At 46.7% G+C, this 26,587-nt stretch overlaps 4 protein-coding genes and 1 pseudogene across 4 annotated transcripts; 1 reads left to right on the top strand and 4 right to left on the bottom strand.

Annotated features, from left to right (window-relative positions):
• Positions 1-1,285: 1,285 nt before the first annotated feature.
• Positions 1,286-3,174, bottom strand: LOC104582407 (F-box protein At3g57590-like). Its single transcript, XM_014896613.2, has one exon. The coding sequence runs from the start codon at positions 3,016-3,018 to the stop codon at positions 2,290-2,292; it is 729 nt and encodes a 242-aa protein (XP_014752099.1). The 5' UTR covers positions 3,019-3,174; the 3' UTR covers positions 1,286-2,289.
• A 94-nt stretch (positions 3,175-3,268) lies between these two features.
• Positions 3,269-6,784, bottom strand: LOC100844208 (5'-3' exoribonuclease). The gene is made up of 5 exons (XM_003558565.4): positions 6,387-6,784; positions 5,115-5,239; positions 4,212-4,526; positions 3,954-4,123; positions 3,269-3,818 (listed from the first exon to the last, which is right to left on the bottom strand). Exons 1-5 carry the CDS (start codon positions 6,672-6,674, stop codon positions 3,418-3,420), a joined length of 1,299 nt encoding a protein of 432 aa, XP_003558613.1. The 5' UTR covers positions 6,675-6,784; the 3' UTR covers positions 3,269-3,417.
• A 44-nt stretch (positions 6,785-6,828) lies between these two features.
• On the top strand, positions 6,829-9,082 carry LOC100842412 (annotated as a pseudogene).
• A 1,764-nt stretch (positions 9,083-10,846) lies between these two features.
• LOC100843599 (protein UPSTREAM OF FLC) lies at positions 10,847-14,619 on the bottom strand. Its single transcript, XM_003558563.4, has 5 exons — positions 13,991-14,619; positions 13,735-13,804; positions 13,473-13,588; positions 12,045-12,702; positions 10,847-11,280 (listed from the first exon to the last, which is right to left on the bottom strand). Exons 1-5 carry the CDS (start codon positions 14,220-14,222, stop codon positions 11,154-11,156), a joined length of 1,203 nt encoding a protein of 400 aa, XP_003558611.1. The 5' UTR covers positions 14,223-14,619; the 3' UTR covers positions 10,847-11,153.
• Positions 14,620-18,662: 4,043 nt separating this feature from the next.
• Positions 18,663-21,787, bottom strand: LOC100843297 (NADH dehydrogenase [ubiquinone] 1 alpha subcomplex subunit 13-B). Its single transcript, XM_003558562.3, has 3 exons — positions 21,345-21,787; positions 19,165-19,236; positions 18,663-19,086 (listed from the first exon to the last, which is right to left on the bottom strand). Exons 1-3 carry the CDS (start codon positions 21,557-21,559, stop codon positions 18,942-18,944), a joined length of 432 nt encoding a protein of 143 aa, XP_003558610.1. The 5' UTR covers positions 21,560-21,787; the 3' UTR covers positions 18,663-18,941.
• Between the last annotated feature and the right edge of the window lie 4,800 nt (positions 21,788-26,587).

Below are 26,587 nucleotides of genomic sequence, written 5' to 3'. Positions count from 1 at the left end.
CACCAAGGGTGGGATGCACCGGAACCTTTCTCGAAGCAGATTACTGGCCAGACAAACAAAGGCGAGATCCAAACCAAATCATCCGTTCGTCCTGTTCACTGTTCACTGTGCACAAGCACAACCCCCCATTTAATTTCTTCGTGTACTGAAAAAAGTGGCTTTCGCGATGGTCATGGCCTCATGGGGCTTCTCCTGTCGCGGCGAATTGACGCCACGCGTGCTTCTGGACACGCCGCGAGAATCGTCCGTCGTCGTCTCTGGAGTACGTAGAAACTGTTGGCGATTGCGATCGATGGATGGAATGGAACGGACGCTTAAATTTGGAGGGTGGGAATATCCACGTGTCCGGATTGCGTCCGCAGGATGCCGCCCGGAAGAACGAGTCGCCTGGGCCGGGGCTTTTCCGCGTCCAGGATCTTGGAGGGTTGCCTAACCATGAGATCCTGTCTCAAAATTATCTGTGAGGTTTCAAAAAACAAGAATAGAAAAACTGAGCTCCAGGGGCGTGTTGAATTTTGATTTTGTTCGATTTGCTGCACATGTACGTCTGGACTGGAAAGTTGGACCCACCACCTCTTTCTCTCCACACCACCATCGTTGTCCCCTACTTTTAACACCTGGCATTATCTATCCATTGGTTCTGATAAATTCAGCTCACCTGGCATCAGCTATCCATTAGTTCTGTTAAATTTAGCTACGGTGCCATGCTATCCAGCCGTTATTGTTACTGCTCCACGTCGTTCAGCATCGATGGCAACTACTTCCTTGGTTCCACCATTCTCGTCGAAATTTTACATGTATCTGGATACTTTTTAAAAATAGATACATCCATTTTTGGACAAATTTGAGACAAAAATTATGGAACGGAGGGAGTACCAGTAGCTTTTCGTTGCCATCATGCAGTGCATACGATCTTAGACCAGCTTAGCAAGTTAGCAGTAGGCCCAGAAAGCAACCATGCCGTGACCACTCACCTCACCTCGCATTCCAACAACGTCAAATCAAAAGAGAAGAAAAAAAAAACAACAGGAGAAACTAAAGCAGAAACGAGAGGCAGGAAATACTTGTCAGCACAGCTAGTGCCGTTGGCCCATCAGCATGCATAACATACTCTCATCTCACCTACACATCCATCATATGAGTGGAGATAATGTTCTTAAGCTGCGGGTCAAAACATAATACACGGAGTGATAACATTTTGAAATAAACCGGTTGTTGCCGTTCCAATTTCTTCTTCTTTTGAAATAAATGTAATTCTACATGGGCGGTGTGACCCTTTGTTCCGTTAACGAAACCCGGCTATATAGTCGTATGGAAAAAAAAATGTAATTCCCTAAATTTCACGAGAAACGAATTTGGGAGGATATAAAACCCTGATTAATCAAATATGCCATTTCTTTTTGAACCAATTGGACAAATGAAAGCTTGATAAGAGTTGCAAAGCAACGTACAATATGCATTTCGGCCAGGCCCAACAAAATATAGTACAGTAGTACACTAACAAATTGGTTGACGCGGCCTGCAGGCCCGTCGAGTGAGCATTACTAGCAGTCAGCACATCCTCTTTCGCTCACAAAAAAAAAGTCAGCACATCCTCTTTCGCTCACAAAAAAAAAAGTCAGCACATCCTCTTTCGCTCACAAAAAAAAAAGTCAGCACATCCTCTTTCGCTCACAAAAAAAAAAGTCAGCACATCCTCTTGGCAGGTTGCCCAATGAGATCGGTGCGACCGGCGTGTCGCTTCGATTTACGGCAACGCAGCGCACGTAACAAGGCGTGGTCGAATTCGTCGTCATGATTGTCGGGTGACGGCGGCGACGCAAATGTGAGAGGCGAGAGTAGCGTTGGGCGGTAACCCCCGCAGATCATCCACGATCTGTCAGCCGGCGATGACGGGAGCTTCTGCGGATAGCGCATCATAGGCTGACAAACAGAGTACTTGTAATCTCTCATGTCATACCTGTAAAAGTCGTCGCCAACCCTGTAGCACATCATCTGATCCTTCTCGTCAAGCCACGGCCCCCTCGGCAGGCCCGCGTAACTGTTGTCCAAGGCGGCTCCGTCCGTGATCTTGTCATCCACGAAGAAGCTGTAACACAGATCCCAGCCGTCCTTCGACGACGACGACAAGAGCCAGAACTTGATCTCTGGACGGTACCAGTGCTCGGTGTTGACGACGAGGCACGGCCGCCCGTGCAGCTCGAAGATGCTCACCCGCGCCGTGGCCCGCCTCGCTTGCCACGTCGATCACCAGTATCCAGTCAGGCCTTTCCTGCTGTTGGTTCGTCGTCAACACGTAGAGCTTGCCGTCCACGAGTATTGGCGGCGAGTATTTGGCTGTTGTGGTTCTGCGGTATGGGAAGAGATACGGGTGGTGCGCCACCCGTCGTTGTTGCCGCCGCCGCCTAGGGTACAAACGTCCAGGTAGCAGCAGCTGGTGGCCGGTGAGGGTACTACCGGGAACAAGGCCTGGGAAGCAGAGGGATAATAAGGATAACCATGTCGTGCTGAGACGACAGAGAGCCGGAACAGCTTGTACTCCCTGGTGGACGGGCTAAACCCCAAGGCAGTTAACAGATGAATGCTTCGGGCTCCCAGCGGCGGTGCCGGACTGGGAAGCGTCAGGTACTCGCCGGTAACAGGGCTGCAGACCAACGGCGGCGCGTCGTCCAGGCCAGCCGCAGAGGCAAAGCAGAGGATGCCGTTGCAGACGTTGGCGAGGGTGTAGCCGCTGGGGATGTTGACGCGGCACATGGGCCTCCCAGATGATACGAGGGAGACGCTGGCCTCGGTGAAGCTGCCGGGCGCGCGCTTCTCCGAGACGAGCAGCACCTCCGGAGCCGTGTCGTCGGCGGCGGCTATGTGGGTTTTTCGGAAGGAGGGGCTCCTGACGACGTCGCGCCAGAGCGTCGATACGCAGCAGGCTCTCGCCACGTCCTTGGTCGGCAGCTTCACCAGGATCTCTTCTAGCATCTCCCGGGGGATCTCGCCGCCGCCGCTGCTCTCAGGCGTCGCCATGGTTATTGATCGACAACTACTGCTCGATTCCTACTTTATGGAGTATACTTGGGGAAGCCTTCCCGAGTTCGAGTTGGACCATCGAGTGTTCGAGTCGACTTCTAGTACAACACCACCAATTATGTACCTGGACAAGAAACCAGTACGTGCACGACTCGGAGATCATGTCGGTGCTGCAATGCGCGCATTTTAAACCGTGGCACTACGCCGTACGGTAGTGGCGCCGACATATACCACCCAGGAATTTGAATTCTTCGTAAAATGTCAGCATATTTTCCACTTTCAGCAGTATCATCGTCTAACAAAATAATATACATTAGCTCTGATGGGTTGTAAAATGATCCAAGTAAAACATGTGTATTGAGCTCGGCAACACATAAAAAACATTGTTGGAGATGGTCATGTAGTTGACGTTATCTCTTTTCCTGCATAGCAGGCGAGCTTCAATCGTACCTCCTCAAGATCAACATCTTCCAGATCATCATGACTTAACCATGAAGATAAACAGAGATTAACAACATCTATACCACTATCCATTGATGCAAGGTCATCAAAATTGGCAACTTGTCCAAACTTAACTATCTTCCCTACATTAGCAGCAGATGGTTCCTCTGCAAACTTCAGTAAGATGTCTTTCATAGCACTACACCAGATAGGACGAGCCATCTTCAAGAAGCAGCACAAAGTTGTAACAGCAAGCTTAACTGCTCCAACATCAGACTCATCTTTTGTGCCTTTCCCATGGAAATCTGAACCTCCAAGCTTCAGAAGTCCGTACTTCTCAGCTAATTCACCATACCCTACAGAATTAATTCAATGCATTTTACTCAACATTTCATAGACCACGATATACGCTAACAAACGAATATTGTATAACACAATAGTGTTAATCTTCTTCTATCTTTGAGTCAATTATTTATATACATCAGACGTACCATCAACCTTCCCATCACTTCTGTAAACCTCCATGGCATTAAGACCAGCACCTTTCAAGGCCCTAGCGATTGCATCTGGATTTTTCAATGACCATGGGTGGGCTAATGCAGATATACCCCCAGTACGAGTAATCAACTGCACCACAGTCTCGGTAAATGGCTCATTCCCTCTGCAGAGAACACACGCACTGTTATTCAACAAGCATTTTTCTCATTGTGAAATACTCGATAGGATGAAATACTACATGCATCACTTACGTGGCATATGCAGGGCCATCATCACCAAGATATTTGTTAAATGCTTGCCTGACATTCTCTACATAGCCTGCTTCAACCAAAGCCCTCGCTACATGGAGTCGACCAGGAGCCACTCCCTCACCAGCAATTTTAGTTACATGCTCCCACTTTATTGGCACCTTCAACGTACTTAGCTTTGCCAGCATATTCTTTGCACGTAAGTATCGCCCATCTCTAATGTTCAATAACATGCTGTCCAATTCATCAAACCTTGATGGGCCACACATACCATAATATGCAAGAATATGAACGGGTTCGCCAGCACCAGCAGTCTGCCTTTTAGATAATGAATTTCAGTAAAGTTAAAACACAACAAATTGCAAAATGGCAAAAGGAAATATATGTACAAATGAACAACGAGCAGAACAATAGGTTAATTATAGGCCAGCAAGAAAATATTCTTATTTCTTAATAGAAATCACATAAACTATATCAGAGTATGTTTCATCATTGTCAACCGCCGTGCCTATAGGATGAAAAAAATGAAAGGAGCAAAGAGTATTCCTGAGAAGATTGTTTAGTCAGAGTATGTTCCGTCATTGGTCAGATCTGATCTTTACAAACAACAATGCTCAGGATCAGCATGCATTATGTGAAATGAATAAACAAATTGATGCTAATAACAGTTGACTTAACTCGTATATTTCACCTTAGGTGAGGCTTTTTCTTCAAGAAGTGCACAGATTTCTTAATTTTAGGATATAGATTTGTGGCTTTGCAGACTGATACATAAACACTAAGAGAACCCTCCAGTGTAGAATCAAGATAGCTACAACTTGGAGAACCACAGTTCTAACTGACAAGAGTATGCATGCAACATGCCCTGGAGAATTTATTTGCAAGCAAAGTGAAAAAGGCTCCTACCGTGGAGAATGCAGTGCACTGATTTCTACTCCAGGAATTATTCTTATGCCAAATTTACGAGCTGCTGACATAGCTTCTGGTATACCAGCCATGGTATCATGATCTGTCAGGGCAAGAACTTTCACCTGTATTACCAACATATATAATTTAATCTTTCTCAAAAAAATATATACTTTAATCATGATATTAATTTCATCATCCAAAATTGTACTCCCTCCGATCCTAAATTCTTGTCGCTGTTTTAGTTCAAAAGGGAGTTGCATGCACCCCAGAAGAACATAACATTAAAACTTGGACATATCCACAACATTAACATGGCGAAAATGTGGAAATAAGATATAGCACACCCCAAAATGATCCGTGACAAAAAAAATGCTCTTAAACCAATTGATTTTCCTATTCTCAAGCGATAAAAGAAGGAGCAGACAAGCAAAATGCAGTCTGAACTAGAAAACATAATTAGCAGATGACCACTTCATTAACTTTTTTTTTTGCTAAGATTTAACTTTGACAGTGGCCTGTGCACTGTATGGGTGTAGAGGCCAGAGAGAGTTCTCTCTTCCATTATCTCAAAAATTAACTGACGAGACTCATTCATTGACACTAGTTATAAAAGCACACCTGCGAAGCTAACTAAAGCATCTGCATCCCTAGGTGCGACGCACACGTTAAGGGTGAGAGAAAATGCCTAGCACAGCACACAAGTGCTAAGATAAAAAAATTTAGCTCACACGTTAAGGGTTAGAGAAATTGCCTAGCAAAGCACAGCTGCTAATGGGGAGTGTAGGTGCTGAGCAAAAACAATCTTAGTGCACATGTTACAAGCGCTAAGATAAGAAAAGGCTTAGCACTCCCAATACGCTTAGCAACCAATGCTAAGCTAAGTAAGTTTGTTTAGCTTATGTATATCAGTTTTAAATTGAAATTTGAAGTCCTTAGTTATTATTGGTCGTGCTTAAGGGATGTGGTAAAAGAAGCTCAAAAGCAACGGTGAATGGACAGAGAGGGCTCATGTTTGCACCTTAGCGCTTAGGTTGGATGCGGATGCTATGACCATAATCAAACTAATAGGCACGTTACTTATTGCTAAACAGGGCAACAGATTAGAAGCCAATACTCGAATTTGCCAAGCACTTGAAGAGTACGTACAATGGAATAATTCTGGGGAGAACTCATACAGCACAGGACACAAACCGCTAGCCGTACCTCGCAAGCATTTTTTCAAACACCTACTGTGCAAGCAGAGGAGAGGCCAGAGACCTACTAACTTACCCCGTTGCGGTGGGCGCGCTCGACGAGAGCGGAGGGGGACAGAAACCCGTCGCTATGAATGGAGTGGGAGTGTAGCTCAAACAGCACGTTGCCTCCGCCGCCGCAGGCCATGCGCGAGGCCTGGGGCGGCAGAAAGCCGTCCCCAGCGGCATCAGCCGCCGAGGGTTCCGGACAGGGCGCGGGGTGCGCCCAGGCGCGGACGTAGTCGAGTGCCAGCGCCTGGTCGGCGCTGGTCCTCGGCTTCTTCTTGCCCCTGCTAGGCTTCGCCTTCTTCTTGCTTCCTCCCATGGCAGGTTTTGGCCTTTTGGGAGGCGGCAGCGGCGCTGGCGGTACCGTCAGTCAGGGAGAGGGAGAGGGAGAGGGAGAGGGCGTTGGGAGAAGTCCCTCTTGGTCGCCTGCCGCTTTCCAGCCTGGCAAAATATTGGGAGCAATTTTATCCGCTATGGACTTCAAAGTTTGAATTTGATGATTTTAGTTTGCCTCGATTAGGTATTTTTTTATCAGTTTTGTTATATCTAATTTGTCTGATTTTTATATAAAGATAAGTTGATTTCGTAGCCATTGGATATGATCTGTGAAAGAAAAGTAAAATGAGATCTATGTAGTAATGCAATGACTCTGATTTGTCAACTTAAATTTAAATCTTCTGCTCCAGTTCCAAAATGAAAATGAAAAGCGAGAGTTACTTCTCATTTGATAGTTATGGCCATCCGATCAAAATTTTCTCATCTTTTATGTTTCTTTTTTTATGGAAAAATCATAAGGGCATAATTGTGAGTATCAGGATTTGAACCCTGATGGTCACCATGCCAAGAGTCGTTTCACAAAACTGGTGATTGAATCACACAATTATTAACATCAATTTAGAAATAGTTATTTTCAATCGTCTTAGAAATAGCGAAACCGAATGAACAAACATAACTCGCAGAATAAAAGACTTTAAAAGTCCAAAAAAAATCATACCAAACATAATTCAGTGCTTCATTCGCTGATCTTTTTTTATTTTATAAATAAAAAGTTCAAATGAAGCAGTAAATTCTAATTTGACCTTGTTGCTACGTCCGACGAAATTATTCAAACAACATGTTACGCTGTCCTCGTTTCGATCCAGTAACTCTCAGGTGACTTTGATGGAGTGCAGCACCAGCTCAGCTCTCATGCCTGATTATCTGTTATACCAAATCGGTCGGAACGTCCACAATACTAAAAAGCAGAGAGATCCATACGGCTGAAACGAGCGGGCTAAATTGGTTGGAGTAGTCCACCGCGAATCAAAAACATACAATTATAGACCAAGACATCCCCAAAACGGGCAGATCAATTGGCCACATTGTCTCGTACAGCCGAGCTAGCCCCCCGGTGAAAGAGATGACGGACGGAAGAACGCAGACACCCAACCGAAGAACCAGAAAACACACAATCAGCCGAAAAATAGGCCGATTCTGCCCTATATGTCCATAAAAAACCTCACCATTTCTTGGGGTCCAGGGAGGCGGATAGGATCACGGCGTTGCCGGGCCAGCCTCCTGACGTGTGCCTGTAGCAATATTCCAGCTATGCAAACATCAACCATGGGGAAGTTGCTTTTCTACTACTTCGTGGAGGCTCCTGCTAATCCTGCTCATAAACCACTTGTCCTCTGGCTCAATGGAGGTAAGAAGTAAGAACACAACAATTCTGCATAACTCCGCGCAAATATTTTCCTAGGTCCGGGGAGAGAAATAGGAAACGGAATGTGGGATGATGTTTGGGCTTTGCTGCGTGGCAGCTTCCTTCTATAAAAGATGATACACCTGTTTAGGTGTATCTACAAAAAAAAAACATGCGGTCAGATCAATGTGAGAGTTATATTGGTGGATTAATTTGTGGCAGGGCTTGGCCGCTCCTCCTATGGGATTGGAGCGTTCCAGGAGATTGGACCCTTTCGTGTCGACACAGACAGCAAGATCCTCTGCTGAAACAAATACGCCTGGATCACCGGTAAGCGCGCATGCAACAATCAGACCATGCTTGCATGCATTTCATCAATTAAAATCTCAAATGGATTCTAGCTTTGTTTTTGTTATGCTCTAATGGCGTTGTATTTAGGCGGTTTGCAACAGCGAGACTGCCGTTCCTGCAGATGCCCATGGGCGTGGGCTTCTCATACGAGGTGTACGAAACCATGGGGGACAACATAACCGCCGCCGACTCGCTGTTCTTCCTGCTCAGGTGGTTCGACCGTTTCACCGAGTACAAGGGCCGTGACTTCTTCATCGTCGGCGAGAGCTGCGTCGGCCACTACGTCCCCAAGCTCGCCGCCGTCATCCAAATTAACAAGAGAAACCCAACACCACCAATAACATCAAGCTCAAAGGAATTGACATAACGAAAACCAGCTTCATAACGGGGATTGGCACGGTAACATTGTTAACTGACTGACACGTCTCGCTAATCAGATAGGGAGCGGCATACTGGAGTACGCGGAGGAGCAGGCCGAGCTGTATGAGTACCTGTGGCAGCGCACATTCGTATCAGACTCGACGCACACCATGATCGCCCAACACTGTAAAATCTCCGACGACCCGTCCACAGTCTGCCAAACGACCAGGGTCATGGCCTACGACAACATAGGTGACATCAGCGCGTACAACATTTACGCGTCGACTTGCCACGACAAGAAAGTCACGGCTACAGATCCCAAGTGCATGGTATGAACTACTGCTATTAGTACGTACAGGCTGTGATCAAGCTTACATCAAGAACCCAGTCACTACTAGCATGCACTCATTTTGGCTTTCTTCTATTGTGTTGTGCTTCCTGTGTGGAATAATGGATCGACAAGCCCGTGTACGTAGACGTCTGCCGGTTTGTATTGTCACTAGATCTCGATGGACTCGGAGGGGTGAGGGGGGTACGTGCCCCCCCCCCCTCCGCCCCCCACATGAATAGTCGGTACATATACATGACCCAAATTGTATTGGATTTGATCATTTTTTATCGGGTTCTACAAAAGCCCCGACGACCCGTCTATGGTCTGACTTGTTAAAAATAATATCATTTCGGCAATATCATTTCGGCAGTTCGAAATAGCCCAACAAAAAGCAGAAACTCCCACCCGAATTTGAGCTTTTAGTTTTTTATCAACACCGTTCAACCAATTCCCAAACATATTTGTGACATTGGTTGGAGGTGGCAAATTAAAAGATACATGAACAATTCGCCACACAAGACGAGCATATGGACATGTTATAAACAAGTGACGGATAGTCTCTTCTAATCTGCAAAAGCAACATTGTTTACACCCACCCCAATTACGCTTAGCAAGATTGTCTTTGGTCAACAACACTTTTCTATAGAAAAACCACATAAAAATCTTGATTTTCAAAGGTATTTTAATCTTTCGAAATAATTGTGAGGAAAAACAGCATGCCCATCCATTAAGTCTCTATACATAGATTTAACCGTGAATACGCCAGTGGTATTAAGTTTCCAGGTAAAAGAATCTGGATCGGCAAAAAGTCGAACCATTATTAAGCGGTGGACTAAATGTAACCATGATGTCCATTTATTCCATGGCAGTGGCGCTAATTGCCGGACCTAATTAATTGCTAGGCCTAATACTAACCACCGCCAAAAGGCTCCCTAAAAAAAGCACTGGCAAAGCCTAATACTAGGCACCGGCAAAACTGCAAAAGGCTCCCTATAAAAAGCACCCGCCGAGTTGTGCAGAACACCACTTCTACGAATTTTTTGCAGATTTCACCACATATTGGTGTAATGAGTTGCAGATAGGTCTTAATAGTGTGTTAGACGAGCTAACCATGTTTTGACCTGTTGGCCCTGCATGTCAGTGCCAATGTGGACCGAGCCCCTTACCACAGTGGACCGGGTCGGGTTTGAGCCAACTGATTAAAATGAAATCATGCCCGATTCGGTGGAGACAGACCCGACCGGATCCAATTTAACATATTTTGGAATCTAATCAGACGTGATTTCTTTTTAACCAGTTGGCTCCAAACCGACCCGGTCCACCGTGACAAAGGGCTCGGTACACGTTAGCACTAACATGCGGGGCCCATAGGTCGGAAACGTGGTTAGCTCGTTTAACACGTTATTAGGACCTATCTGCAAGTAATTAGACCAATATGTGATGAAATCTGCAAAAAATTCGAAAAAATAGTGTTTCGCGCAACGACGGTGAAATGTACAATTTTCTCGCCGGGCTCCCCCGCTGAGGGGAGAGCAAACCGTGCATGTTCGCAGCACGGCGCATCGAAGCACGCCACAGTAGATCTAAGCTTAGCCTGCTACCGTGGTCCGTGGCAGTGGAATGCGTAGCTTGTTCTGCCCGGTGCCCACGCTCGAACCGGAAAGTAGGTGAGCCATGACCGCAGCGTCAGAGGAAAAAACATACGCGCTGTTCTGTCCACGCCCGAACCGGTTAAAAGCAGGTGAGCCCGCGCATAACCTCGGCGTCAGAAGAAAAAAGAACATACACGTTGGGCAGGATCGATCAATGAACGAGAGCGGCTAGAGTACCAGTCCATGTCCATAGAGTCCTAACTAACTATCCGTAGTAGTAACAGCTAGCTATGGTCCAAAATCAAGTGCTAAGCCTGCTGAACGAAATGAATCCAACATCGAACTACTGCTAAGCTCTAGATACTAGGCCCCATGACGACCATAACAAACATACAAAGATCGATGCTAAACACTACTAGTACCAGCTAGCAGAACCAGACGTCGATTCGTACAGATTAATGAGTATCTGGACAAACAAGGCGCCTATTTATGTTGCTGTGGCGCCTGCCTCTTCCTGCCCGGAATGCACCTTCCCCTGATCGCATCCTCCCCTCCCATGCGCTCATCCATTGTTTCCTCGCCAATCGCTCCACCGCCAATCCTCGAGCCCCTGGAGAGATCAAGCCAAACAATATTAGTCACCATCGATCAAATTAAGCGTATGTCAACGATGCAATATTCTGCACTGCTCACTCGAATATGTGCAGGACACACACAGTGAATTCCTCTATGTAGCTTAGTAGGCCCGTATGTACATACAGCAACTCGATCCAGCTTAGCAATCGAGGAGAGCTCCCGGAGTCCCGTGCATAATGCACAGTGACAGAACACACTGCACATTGCAGCCAAAGCCCAACGGGAATCCGTGGCACATGGTAGAATGGTACTGTACTGGTACACTGCTACACATTCGGTACTTCCCCGGCAATAATGCTTGGCTGCTTGCGCTGCGCGCCGATATGGTAGAACTAGGAACATGAACATGTACACTGGATCATGCAACGTTTGGCTTTGGCCTTTGGCTAGCTTCGTATAAACGACGACATGCATGCAATGTTTCCTTTCGTTTTCATTATTTTTCAGGACATAAGGACATGCAAGCTCACTTTCTGACCTCGACCTGTGCCTGTGTGTCCTACCGTGACCAAAGACCAAACTTCGTGGGCTTATTACGTCTACATGACATGACCTAATTATAATCAGGGACACATATTCCTAGACATGACATGACAAACCGGGATTAAGACAGCCCATGTGCAATCGACAATTTCATCCAGCAGAAATATGAAGCCCTGCAACTACAGAAGTGGTACTTCAAACACGAAGATCCCTGCCGGATAAACGAAGGAGATATGCTTTGGATCAGCTAATTACCTCTCTTCGTTGTACGAGTTGGAGCGTTTGAGCGACGAGGCAGGCAGAGGGGTGCCCCTGCCGCCACTCTCGACAATGCTGCCGCTGAAGTACTCCTTCTCCTCCACACGCATGTGGCCGAACCGCCGGCTCAGCTCGCCGCCGGCGTCCTCCTCTTCCTCCTCCTCGTCATCGTCCGCGCCGGCGCGGGACGAGAGCCGGCTCACGAGGCCGCAGCTCCGCCTCGGCTCGGCCCGGCCGCACTTGGCCGCCGAGCCCGCGGTCGCCGAGCCGCACGCGATGAGCTGCAGCAGCATCGAGCCGGTCCGGTTTGGCTCCTCGCAGAGGCTCGCCTGCTGCCTAGCAGGAGCCGCTGCCGGCGGCTTGTCCGACGAGGTCGAGGACGGCGGCGAGGTCTCCTCCACGGGCAGCTCCACGGGGTGGCAACGGTTGGTCGTGCGCGCCGAGACGCCGCCCGGCTTGGTGTCGGGCCGGGCGAGCCGAGCTGCGGCGCCGGCGGCTCGTCGGTGGTACGGCTGGTACCCCGCCGGCTCGTCGTCCTCGGGGTATTCTACGGCGTCATCCCGGTATCTTTCCACGTACTGCTTGTGGCTGTGCGGGAGAGCGAGCGTCTTCGCCGGAGACCTGTCGGTTAGCCGGAGGTGCTGTAATCGATCCACTGGTTTTCAGAAAAAAAAAAAGTTCATCAGTTAAACAGCTAGTACTTGTTCAGCTCGAAAATAAATTCAGATTTCAGAAAATACTGTATGATGCATCCAAGTATTCATGATAGACTTCCGGTGTCATGCATTTAAGACCAGGGGGAAAAGGAGACGAAATTCGAGACATGAATCTTTTGCGTTTTCTCGGGAAAAAAAACGAAATTCGACCAACGCTGGTTTCAGAAGAAAAAAACAGTTCGTCAGTTAAACAGCTAGTACTGTTGTACTTGCTCAGTTTTTCTTTTGACTGCTGCACTAAATGTAAATTCAGATTTCAGAAGAAAAAAATGACGCATGCAATGCAAGCATGCATGATAGACTTCTGGTGTCAGCGACTCAGCGTGCATTTAACATCAGGGAGAGAAAAATGGAGTTGTAGCAGCGCTGAGCTGTGGGCTAATAAAGTCTTCGCGACTTCCAATGCGGGTGCAGGAAGGGAACGTGCAGGTTGTAAGAAAGCCGTACTTTGTTTTAGTAGTACCAGCCTCCCTTGGACCATTGATTTGAAAACGAGTTGACAATGAGAAGAGAGAGAAAGCAGTAAAGGAGCTCGTTTTCATCAATCGACAAGACATCTTGTTTTTCTGGAGGAAAAAAATGAGTCCTTGCTTGACATGCATCATGCAAGCCATAGGAGTAGTAAGGTGACAAGAGGTAGACAAGAAACAACGTCACCAAGAGAAGGCCGTGCAGGGTGATAAATAAACGAACTGATAATGGTCATTACCGGAAGAACAGCCGGGGAAGATCTCAGAGCCCTTGAGGACGTACTCCACGCCGTCCGACGGGTAGATCACATCGCTCTCCGAGAGGTCGTTCCACACGTAACCATTCTTGTAGTTCCTTTCATATATGTACAGAAAAAAACACAAAACAATGCAAAAACCATGTGTAAGTTGCAGCACTGTCCTAGAAGTAATTAATTTACCCGGGAAGAGAGCAGTGTGAACGATGTGAACGAGACCAACCAAAGTCCAAGCAGCACCTACCTCTTGCAGGACCATGAGAAGAGAGCCGGCATGCCTTTGCCCCTCAGCAACGTGAGCCTGTCCATCACATCTTCACACCATGCAAAAGGAGAAGAAACAATGGCACAGCAGCAATCGGTGACTAGCTCTAGCACATTACACTTGTTTGAAACAAAAGACCGCGCATGCATTCAGATGCATCCATACACAATGGCAAATAAGTTTCTGAAACACTTGAAATGCATATAGGATGTGTGTAAGCAAGTAGAAGTTGTACCTTTGAGGCGAAGGGGCTGGTGAGGGTGCTGCGCCAGCTCCATGAAGTGCGGGTGCTCGAGCTGGCCGTTCCTGCAGAGGTAGTAGATGATCTGCACCCGCCGCATCGGCCTCGCCGGCGCCGACCTCGCCGTCGTCACCGCCGACGCCGGCCGGCCTCTCTCCGGGCTGGCCGCCTCCAGCACCCTGCCAACCTGCAGCTTCCTCCCTTCTCCTCCTGCCATCGCCTCCATTAACTTCCTCCGAGGCCGGGCAAGGCTCTCTCTTCGCTCCCTCGCGCGCGCTCTGATCACAAACTAAGTAGGAAGCGACACAACTAGCCGGCTTTGTAATGTAATGTACTCCGGCCGGCCGCAGCTGCTGCGCGCAAGAAGTCAGCAGCTTTATATCACTACAGCGGAGTGCATGCACTCTTGCCTGCTAGCTGCCTGGTGGTACAGGTAGAGCGGTTTGGCCCCCACAGGTTTTACTAGAGGGGGTAGGAAAAGAGGGAGGAGATCGTCGTCATCATGCTGCCATGATCGAAGCGTGTGGAACGGGAATGGAACATCCTAGTACCAAGCGCCCATCCTCCTCCTCCTCCTCCTCCGCTCTTCTCGGTCGTCTCTCCTTCAACGTACTGCGCACACAGCGCGTCGCTGGCTCACTGCTATGTATGTCACGTCGCGGGCTTTGCGGTTCGTGTTCAAGACAGGAGCAGCCCACCACCCACCCGTGTACCTCGCGGCAGCTTTTTATTTACCCCGGCCCATTGCCACGCCGGTTTTTACCTACCGGCTACCTTCGGCTCTATTTACTCGATCCATCCGACTCCAGCTGTCAGAAAGCAAAAATACTCGATCAACTCTATATTCAGCGGCAGCAACAGCGGTACAGCACACTTGTACAGAGAGAGAAAGTACTGTACTCCTATTTATTTTTTCTCGGCAGCGCGCTGCAGTGAGCGTCATCAAGCAAGCATGCACCGCTTCTGTCGCACAATAAGTGCACTCAACTGCCGAGGAGATCGAGCAGTGGCTACTCTATTAGCACTAGCTGTGGCCCGGGCCCGGGTCGAGCTTCTTCTGCTGTGGTTTGGCCGACGGGTTTGGGTCAAGCGGTCGTCGATGGCCTTAAAATTTGTTTGCGATGCCGCGGAAGGATTATGAAAGATGCCTTGCCATGAGAGGGACCCGGATTGCAGCTTTTGGAAACTAGCCGGCGGGCGCGCGCAGTGCCTCGTTCCGTCGTTCGATCTGATTTGATGGGGTGCTTTGGCCGGTTGTTTCTTTTGAGTTTTCCCTTTCTTTCCACTGACGGATCGGTCCTGGCCGCTTTAGTTTTGGTGGATCCAATGCACATGCACGAGATCGGCGCGAAGAAATTATTGGACGAGCGATCGGATAAATCTCTGGCATGCTAAGTCCGGGGGCCGGAGGGAATTAGTAGAATCCAAGCGCCCCCGTCCATAACTCTGGTCTTGGTGTTTGCATGCATTAAAATCTGACCCACTCTTTCCCTTGATCAACTTTTTGTTACTTTGTGTGCATGGTTGTACACTTGTACTAGAGGGATGGATCGATCGTCGATCGAGCTTATGCCGATTGGGATCACGGTGCGGTTCCATTGCAGCTTAGTGTCCATGAAAGAAAATAGATCGAGAATTATTAGAGTTGTTGGAGACCGCCCTGCGTGCATTCATGCAGATATTCACTAATGAGAGCATGATCAGTCCTGTGTGCCGTCAAGACCAAATAGTACATGGCGGCATGCATGCACAGGCAGCGCACGACAACAAAGTCGTAGCAGTGCAGAATTAAAACTTCATCGAGCATGTTGAAGTCTACATCGTGTAGTAGTAGTACCACTTTTACGTACTAGGCGTTCTGGTGTCTTCGTCTTTCTCAAGATACAGCCACACAGGCAGGCACCAATTTATTTCGTTGCCCTTCATCGATGCCTGCGTGCGTGCGTGCAGGACTGACATCGATGAACATTATGACAGGTGTGTATTGAAGAAACAACCTGCTTTGCGATGTGCAAGCCGAAAATGCTTGCATACCTCTCTTTAAGCTTCTCCGTAGATGCATATTGCTACATAATTGAGTCGATGAATCGCACAGCTTTCCATGGATTATGCAATGCAGAATTCAGTAAGCAAAAAGGGCACAGTTGCACTGCAGAAGCGAAGGCTGGCGGATCTCGATCATGACGCAGGGGTGCATATATAGCAGCATAGGCGGGGGCTGGACCTGAACATGGTCGAGGTCACGCAAGGATAAGGAAATGAATGTGGAGTAAAGTACACCGATGTCCAATAATACTAGCGACGTGCACGTCCACAGTGCACGAGAGAAGGAACAGCTAGGAAGAGTATGAGCAGATTGCCTTGTATATGTAGGTGCAGCTCTTGTTTCTGATACAGAGCCAAGAGCAGTAATGCCTTTGCCTAGTCTATTGAGAATAAAATGGATAGGGAACAGTGCATCCACATTAATCACATTACCATTTTCTGGACCTGGTGATGCGCTTTTTTAGGTACCTTGATTATGACATGGTGCCCACATCCACATGTCCTTCTGAAGGCTGAACTCACGAAATTAGCATCCTCTCTGCATTGCGAAGTGTCTAAAATGTTTTTCATAAACAATAGTGAGATTACTCGTTCCATCCATGCATGCCGGTGTACCTACACTCTTGCATGCATCCCACTCCCACCAACTTCTGATGTAGAAAAGACAGTAGTTGGAGTTTAACCACGAAATGACGATACACAGCTGATTTTCTGAAGCATCAGGACCTGTATTGCTCCGGCGCGCGCGGAAGCATCTCTTGGAATGAAGCTTCTTTTTTTTTTGAAAGGAGGAATGAAGCCTTTGGACTCTGCCACCGTGCAAGTAGCAAGCCAGTGCCCACCAATAGTACTCCAGATGGCAATGGATACCTATTACCCGTTTACCCGCAGGTAAATACCCATTAGGGTACGGGTATGGGCAAAATTTTTACCCGTGGGCACGTACATGGAGAAAAAGTTGTACCCGGCGGGTACGACAGGTATGGGTATGGGGAATTAGTACCCATACCCGTGTACCCATGTACCCGTGTAAGATGAGTTGATAAGTGGGTTCTTTATAGTCTATGTATACTTAGTAGCCTTGTTTTTTTTTTAGTGAATCCTTAGTTGGGCCTTGCTAGACGCAGTAAATTGATGGGCCACATGCCCGCCTCGGCCTGCCGGCCCCTAGCCACGAAAACCCTAACTTCCTATGCTTCCCGTTTCTGTCGATCTCTTCTCTCACTATATGTGTCATATGCTTCAAATGCTGCTGTTTTTTAGCTGATATACTGCTGTTTTTTGTGCGCCATATGTTGCTGTCGTATGAGAAATTGTTGTTGTTGTTGTTAGCAAATGCGTTGTCGTTTATGTCAAATATAGTGCTATTTATAACCATGCGATCAAAAAACTATACGGGTATTTTTATCCATGATACCCGTTTACCCTGGCGGGTACGGGTATGGGCATAAGTTATTACCCGGTAACGGGTCAGGTTATGAACGACGGGTACAGGTATGGGAAGCCAATACCCGTGCCCATAACATGCGGGTGACATCTTGAAGTAGTACTAATGCTGTGAGTAAAGTTCATTACTGTAATGCAAGAAATGAAGCGATCACGCTGTACGGAGCTAAAATCAGAACCCCCGGCTAACAGAAGAAAGGCTACTTTAAGTCTTTAATCTGCGCAGGGAGCCCATGGACGTCTTATCTACTTCGACCATCTCATGCTACACTTACATATAGACTGTTGAAACGGTGCAGGGAGATGGCTGACGCAGGCCACACGGGCCAGAAGAAGAAACCAGGCCAGAATGAATGGCAGGCTCTAATAGTACTGTAGCGGAGTACTCCGCAGAGGCGCGACAAGCCACGAACACCAGATCCATAATAAAGCGAGCTGCAGTATTAACTGCATGTCTGCAGCTCTGCACCGTTTCCCGGCCAAAGACAAGGGGAAGCCTTCCGTTATCTCTCTCCCTGTATCTCCACCCTTGGTAATGCTGGTTTTCACGGTTATGGAGGCGACCCAGCGTCCCAGCCAAGGTCTCCGGGAACACATCCGCCATCTGTCTTTGGATCTCGGCATCTCGTGCTTCTGTAATAAAGTTCCGGGTGTTTGACAGTGCCATCTGCCAATGCAGCAAATGTTGGGCTCACGGGCGACGGGGGTTAAGCAGAAACATCTGCAAAATGGCTGGCTGGCTATGCGCCTGTGTGCTGAGGCTTCTGACTTGGGATTCATAACGTGGCGTCGGGTCAACGGCGCGGTATAGCAGAGTGTAGTGCCAGTAGTGGGGCTGTGAGGGCTCGGGCATGTCGATCATTGCACAGCGCCCGTCGCGAGCATGCTGATTCTTGCACAGTACTACCTGCTGATGTATCGAGCCTACGCTTGCTCCAGTTGGAATCAGCTCCTTCGGTTCCTCGGTTCTCCTGCCATCCCCGAGACATCGAAGGTAACGATTCAATGTGCAAATACATCACGGTAACGATTTCTCCCCGTGCCTACCAAGTAAACTGTGCTTCATTGGTGACCCTAAAATCTAGTATTAGTAAATCTTTTACATACCACTTTTCCAGGCAGACATCTCTTGGATACCTTTTTCAGATAAATGGAACAACTTTTTTCACAAAAATGAAGGGATATACCATGAAAGGAAAATAACTGGGCAAAATAGCCGTACAAAGACAAGTTACATTAATAAAAAAAAAGATGGTTCATATAAAGACCAAAGTCGGCTTGGTATGTCAAATTATTAGCCAGCCAAATTTCGTCATCAACACAAGAAATACATGACAAGTGCTCAAGAGTGGGTTTCTCATAACAAATGTTGGGGTATCCAGGTCTAAAAGCCTTATTCATGCCCTCAAGACATGATGCCATCTTCGATAGGCTGAAGAAAAAATCTTGGGCATTACCAAACCTCAGGACGCAGCTCGCCGGTTGCCGGAGGCATCCATTTCCCAGAATTATACACACTCTCACCAACTTTCCACCCAGGAACATTTTTCATGATCCTCGCTTCCTCTTCAAGATACTTCTTCCACTCTTTCACAAATCTACAGGAGTATCAAACGCCACATGTAGTATGCAGATTATACGGGTAAAAGCCAAATATTTACAGTATTGAGTTGTACCTTTCATCCTCTTCAGCTTGGAGCATTGGCAGAATAGCACTACGGGCAGCAATTTTCTCTTCCTTCAGTGCACTACACAATCAGAAACCCACACATGAAGCTAAAAGACAAACATAACATGGACGGGCAACCACATTAAACAATTAGCATTCAAGAAAGAGAGATAAATATAATAAACAATGGATGTGACAATAACAAATAAGCAATAAAGCATGATCAGAAGACAACGATCCCAGGTGATTTCAGTATAAAATGGAGAAAACATATAAAAGTACTGTACTAAAGCATGAGGTTACAAAGATCACATATTAACGGCAAATACAGAACAAAGATGCATAGCAGAAAAGCATGGTACGCAGCAGCACTGGATGATTATAACAAATTGTTGCAATGATCACAAACCTATTGTCTTAACTAGTCCTAGTGACCATGAGTAAACTTGAGAATAAGCAACTCAAAGTACGGAGATACCAACCGAAAGAAATAAGAACTTTCAAACTTGAATTATTCCCTGACACCGGGTCCATTTGTCAACCTTGAACTCCAAAACTGTCCAGAAAGCACCCTCAAACTCTCAAAACCAGGACCTCAGCACACCTTCAAACTCTCAACACCAGGAGCTAGAGCAAGTGAGCAACAAGGAGATAGGAGGCGGGTTGCTGTGACCTCAGTTTGCATAGAGATGCCCTGTGATGTGCATGTGCTCACATCATGCGGCTGCAACACATCTTCAACAAAGGGATCTCAGGGAGAAGGATGGAGCGGTAGGATCTCCCTCTGCGATTCCTGTTCCAGGAGACGTTTTCTCTGGCGACAACGGTGAAGTACGAGGTAGAGCCAAAGAACCAGTGCCCCCCTTGCTTAGAACGGAAAGCAAGCAGGATGACTGCTGGTGTGTGGGAGCAGCACATCAACACCGCTGGCCGCAAGGACAGCCATTGCTGAGGGGGCGGCGTGGGATCAACAAGGAGATGGCAGCGAGTCAAATGAAAGCATGAGACGGGGTTGGATGGCAGTGGTGAGAGAGATATGCCGGCTGGTTAAATTGTATGTCTACGTAGCAACATGCTCTTTCCCTAAGCATGAAGTAGCACCTCCGACACATTTTTTGTCTTTGATTTTGCTAATGCCTCTTTAGCCCTTGCTATTCATTTCTAAGCTGATTAAAAACATCAACACTCACCTTCTTACACGGATGAATTCCATCAATATGTTAGAGGATAGGGGACAGAGCACATGGAACCTTGATGTCCTGCTAGAGCCTGGGAGAGAGAGGGGGAGGGGGGGGGGGGGGGAGGGGGGGAGGGGGCTGGAGGAGTTCACCGTTGGCTTGTGACCGTCTGCTGTGGCTGGTGGCACACTAGGGAGCCACCACCCTGGTCAGGAGAGAGGTAGGGGCAGAGGGGGTTGGGACCTACGTCGAGATCGGCAGGGGCACAGCAGGGAGATCGGGATAAGTATGCACTTATCCAGGGCTGGGCTGTATCCTCCATGTATCAGGTAGGTATCCAAAATTTATCGGGAACTAAAATCATTTGCTGTTATTTCTTTATAAACCGATACTCTTCTGATATCTATCAACACATACATGTATCACACACAGTATCCTATACGGATATGCAGGTCCTGGGAAGTATCGGTGCTGCGTAGCTAAGGTTCCTCAACACAATGTGCATGACTCAGGCTAGGTTTCTGATTCTCATGCATTATGCCAATACCTGAGCGATGCTAAAATATTTACCGTTACTCTGCTAATAATATACACATATGATGTGCACCAAGAAGTGCTGTTTTCATTTACATAAAACCCAACGGTACAAATGGTTTGTACAATTTCATTAGAACCCATTGTTAATAGTTACTCCCTCCGATCCTAAATTCTTGTCTCAAGTTTGCCCAAATATGGATCGGAGGGAGTATTTATGAACCACCAAACTGACTTCGGTTGGCTCAGCTAAAAATTTGGTGACGCATCCATTTACATCTGAGCAATCATCACTCCTGCTAATGGAAGTTCTCTAACTCATTATATCTAATTACCTAGAACAATTTCAGATGAAAAACTGCAACAATTTATTTCAACTAATGCAAGGTAATGAGTACAATATTTAAGGCAAGCACGCGTACTAGCAAGACATGCGAGTAAAACAGACAGATCGACGTGCAGGGCACGCACTTACCGGCGGACCTTGTTCCCCTGTCCAACCTGGTACATGCCCCAGGAGAAGGCGCCGAAGGTGGTGAGGAAGAGGGCGATGGCGCTGGGGCCCTTGCTGGGGATGCGGCGCGCGTAGCGCACGGGCGCGAACCCGCCAGGCGGCGGCCCGTCCTGCAGCAGCGGCATGTCCTTGACGCTCGCCATCCCCGGCTTGTTGCGCACCAACGACTCCGTCATCTTCGCTCCGATCCGGAAAGCTCACCACCAGCGCGGGGCCAAGCACCTGCGGATCTAGCGCTCCGGCGGGAAGCCAGGCGATCGGGAGCGCAGCTGTCTGTCGCTAGGGTTAGTGGAGGGTAGGAGGCGATGATGCGAATTGGGGGCGAACTTGGTGGGAGGAATCGCCTCGTCCCTGGCTGCGAGGAGGCAGTGACCCTGTGAGAGAGTGGGCAGTGAGTTAGTAATTCGTCGCTCTCCGGGGTCTCTTTTGCAAGAGCTTACCTGGGCCTGTGTAGAGCGGGAGGCCCGTTAGACGCCAACTGGGCTCCGATGGGCTAGCAACCTACTGGCCTGCATATATAAAACCAGCGAAGAGACGCCGTAGCCCCAAATCCAATTTGTGCCCCCGATGGCGACGTGACGTCTTTGATGCCATCAAAGCTCGCAAGACAAATTAGCCTGAAGCCTTTGCCGTGCCCCTTCCTAATAACGCCCCGACAACATTAGGAAGGATCGATGTACTCCGGTTGGATATTCTACCGACAGGTGATTACAACAGGGGCATGCTTGATTTTTCTTCAAAACAAAGGCAAGTTTTTTTTGCCTTCATTCGATAATTAAGAAATTTGTCTCGATTCATTAATCAAGAGAAAGTAACAATATAACATACCGAAGTAAGAGAAGAACAAAAATCTGCGGCAAAAACTCGTCCAAAACCAAAGCCTACTCACCCGGTATCAAGGAGTCCAAATGTCAAGCACACGCCCTAAGCTTAATTCTCCGTATTCAAAAAGTGGTATGCTTGTTTGATGAGTAGTTGGTCCGCTTAGCTCTTCCCATTTTTAGCTCTGGTTGGATGCCGAATTCTCTTCTGTGGGAAAGATGCCAATTTGTCACGCAGACGAGACAACCAGCAAGTATTCTGATGTGTGCATACACACATGTGCCTAGTTGGGCCAAATCGGCGAACAACCATACCCTGTTGAGGCCTGACCTAAAAGCTGTGCCTCACAAGGCATTAGTAAAATAAGTAAGTGGGTGTTACACCCACCTAAATTTTAATGGGCATTATATTTGTTACTTATACCTTACCCAATAATGCAGGTTGGATTTGGATGCGGCTAATGATGGGTACTCCAGTGGACAACATGCTTGGCGTATCTGATTAAATAGTTCTGACTGTACTTAGTGAGTGTTATTAGTGCAGACAGAAATAAACAGAACGACAAATCTGAAGTTATCAGGGGATCGTATAAAGGGAAACAAAAACAGTACTCTGATTTGTCAAAGAAAAAAAAAACAGTTAACACCTTCTCTGCCTTTAAAGCCTGTAACAGTGCAGCGTTATTCAGTGTGATGGAAAAAGAACACTCTGAGAATGCACTACCTGTTGTTCTCCACCGACAAACAGAGATACAGATGAACCTTCGATATTCAAGCCTTCAAGATTACCTCTTGTAAGAAAACTTTCAGTTAGTTGTCTTTCCACATCACCTTTAGCACAACAATTGGCATTCAGAATTTCGTTTTTGCTCTTCAGTCAAGATTGTGCTGATTATATATGTTTTCCTTTTTCCTAAACGATGGCCAGATTCATAGAAAGAGCAGCATCAAACGAGTGGTGTGAATTCAGGAGTGTCAGTAAAAACATTTATCAGAGAGTTTCTTAAAAAATATATCAGAGAAAACATGTTAGGAATTTAACTTCCCACTTTCACCTGGGAAATCAATATCCTGTAACTTGCAGACAGGACAAAGCAGCTGCACATGCAGTTCTTTGGTTCCCGTAGTAAATGTTTCACAACAAACAAAGCTCTCCAGAACAAAGCAACATGGCATAAATTTCAATCCTAGATCCAAGTTAGTCAAGAAAGAAACATCCATCTACTTTTAGTCCCATATAGTAAATTACATAGCATCACATGGACGGGCGATCAACCGGTGTATATTTTCCACGAGAAGAAAAATATTCTATGCAAGTGGTGACAAACACTGAATTAATCCTATTCGCGCTCAGGCATCACCGCGTCAGTGGACATAGAATTTTATAGTGGAGCAGTAGTGTTTCATTTTCACTTTACATGAGAGGAACAATCACAAATATATGATGCAGTGGCGAACATGCATTTGGAGCCTCATGCTGCAGAATCAGGTTCACTCCGCATCCAAGTAAGCTAATCGATGGCTATGTGCAAAGCCAATGCAGTGATCGAGGTAGTCCTCACGTGCTCTCGCCTCGCCTATTATCTAAAAAAAAATCTGAACATGCTACCAGCGAGCTGAGCAAGATCATCGAACAGTGAAATCAGTTGGGGGATCCTATCCCACATCCTACTCTGTACCACGAAAATCTTGCCACCAAAACCTTTTGATCTGTGCAGTGCACTGCCGCTCTCATCGAGTTCATCAATTTGATTGATTTCATGATGACGGAAACCTCGCATCTACACTAATCATCTCACGAGCTGATGTTTAGTTTACTAGTGCAGGTTCCGTGGGTTGCACCGTACCCAGTTTGCTGTTCCTTTCTAGGCAGATAGTTTGTTGTTCTCGCGAGTCCAACTACTTGGAAACCGAAGTGCAACTTGCTTTGAACGAAGAAAATCTTTAGCAGTTCTAGCTATCTTGTGAACTGTGACCCTCTTGTCGACCATGATAAGAATTCTCGCCCTACGTATTAAAACCCTATTCTTCCGTTCCACAATTCTATCTGAATTCTGATCCGTTAAGCAGTCTCGCGTCTCCACTTGGCACTTGCCCCCGGCGAGATATACACGCGACCTACCGCAATTCTGTGATCATCGTCTCACGTCCTCACGCCACAAAATCCCAAATCTGTCTCAAATCATACTCCAAATCGTATAAGCGACGGGATTCTGAATCAGCATTCGAAAAAGAAAAGGGAACAGAAGCCAATCATGGCAAGCCTGCAACTTATCCATCAAGCCGGCCGAGAACGTGCGCACACAGCATGCTGTTCTCCGGCCTATATCTCCCGGCAATAATAGTTTAAGGCAGATCGCATCGAGCGATCCTTGCCCACGACTGCAAGAATTAGTGCTTAGTTTTCTCTTTTGCGAATAGAATTAATGGTTAGTTGATTGATTAATCAAAGGATAATCAGAGGAGAATATTGTAGTAGCAGTGGCACTAATCGTCTTCCGTGGCCCCGTAATCAAAGAGCTTATCCGGAGAATATAGATAAGCTCCGACGACTGACGAGTTCGATCGGAACCCCGTACCTGCTTTGCTGGGTAGGTCGCCTGGTGGCCTCAGCGAGTTACACCACGCGGTTTTGCTCCCTGTCAGATGGGTCCCACGCTTCTGTTGGCTGTGGATACTGTGGATAGAGACGACACGTTGGTAGCGAGGTGGGGACACGTGCAGCGTAGCGGTTGGCTGCATGTGAAGCTGCGTGGATCCCACGTGGCGGGCCAGGCCCATCGTGCCGATTTTGTGTATCCATAAAATTATCCGTAGACCGCAGCGAGCGACGACTAGTCCACGAACGATGGTATGGGCGCCCGTCATTGCAGTTTTGCCGTGTCAAGCTTCGCATTTTGGCTTGGGGGCTGTTCGATCTTAATTACGTGGTGGTGTTTTGCACTTATGATTCTACGGTTACATTTTTTTCCCTTTTTAACAGTACAAAAGAATTCTCAAAGAAAAAATAAACTTGTCCTTATGAAACATTGTGCTTTCTTTCAACTGAATCACCTTCGGTCACATTTTGTTTGTTGCATGCTAGAGATTTTTGTTTAAAGCTTTGTGTTTGCGGGTCCATAATTCGAAACATGTTTCATGTGACGACGAATAGAACACCTTGGCAAAAAGGAGTGTTGAGGAAAGAAGACTAACTGAACGGCCTTGTCCAAAAAATAATTCCCCCAAAAAGAGACTTGTTCCATTTTTTTATTACAATAATAGTTAAGCAATTTCAGACCGAGGAAAAATAATTCTTCCTCTGTCTAGACATACGTGGAGGGAATGATCGTTGGTTAAACGTTCTTTGACCAACAACTAATCCGCTAGTATAAGATAAAATCGACATCATTCATAAGATTTGTATGCAAACTTGCTTGTGGTTGTAATTTGTATCACATATACTATTGATTTAGATTTATTTTTTCAGAATGTTGTATTGACCATTCAAAGTACGCCACAGATAAGTGCTACGAATGATTTTGTACTATATTCCGTCCATATTAAAATATAGGGAATATTTCATTTCTTTCGACCGAGGCTTCGATCAAGTAGTTGATCAACATTTGACTCATGTGATACAAATTAAACAAGTAGTAGTTTTCAATCCGAAGGAAATGCAATGATGTCAATTTTATTTCACAGAATAATATTAATAGACTAATTGTTGGTCAATGACTCAGTAAAAAAAGAAACAAAATACATCTTATATTTTAGAAGGGAGGGAGTACCATTAACACTTCAATTCTGTTAACCAGCGCTCCTAATTTCTTGTGCTTTTATGAGTCAGACATGACCAAAATTATTCATGTGGACACCATTTCCCAAATAAGCTATAGATACTCAATAATACATGCAACAGTATGAAAAGCATGAGTTAGGCAGTCAAAATTGCCATAAAAAATAATTGATGGAGTGGATGAAAAAAATAAAGTTGGAACTCTGTGTCCTGTAATCACTTTCACGCTAATTATTTCTCTCTTAAATCTACAAGCCTCTCAGCTTTCACGAAACAATTAGTACCACGCATCATAACAAATGTTTCAAATTAATTTTCATAATGTTCTCTCTGTTCCCTGTCAAACACATGCAGATATGAAATATGTGAAACGTGTATTCCACGTACATGACGCTAGTTCGATACAAAACGCACCACGTTAAACATAGACAGTGACATCAAATTTCACATTTTCGTGTGTGCTTACAAACCTTGTTTTGCTCGCTGACCCAAACTAACGGTTCTCCGAAGGGAGAAGAACAAAAACAAGACAATGTACTCGCATCATCGCATGTCAGCATGTGCCGACACATAATCGACCGAACGCAAATATTTCCCTACTACTC

The sequence above is a fragment of the Brachypodium distachyon genome, chromosome 1, assembly GCF_000005505.3.
Source record: "Brachypodium distachyon strain Bd21 chromosome 1, Brachypodium_distachyon_v3.0, whole genome shotgun sequence".
Classification (NCBI taxonomy): Eukaryota; Viridiplantae; Streptophyta; class Magnoliopsida; order Poales; family Poaceae; genus Brachypodium; species Brachypodium distachyon.
This window is presented reverse-complemented; position numbering and strand designations above follow the sequence as displayed.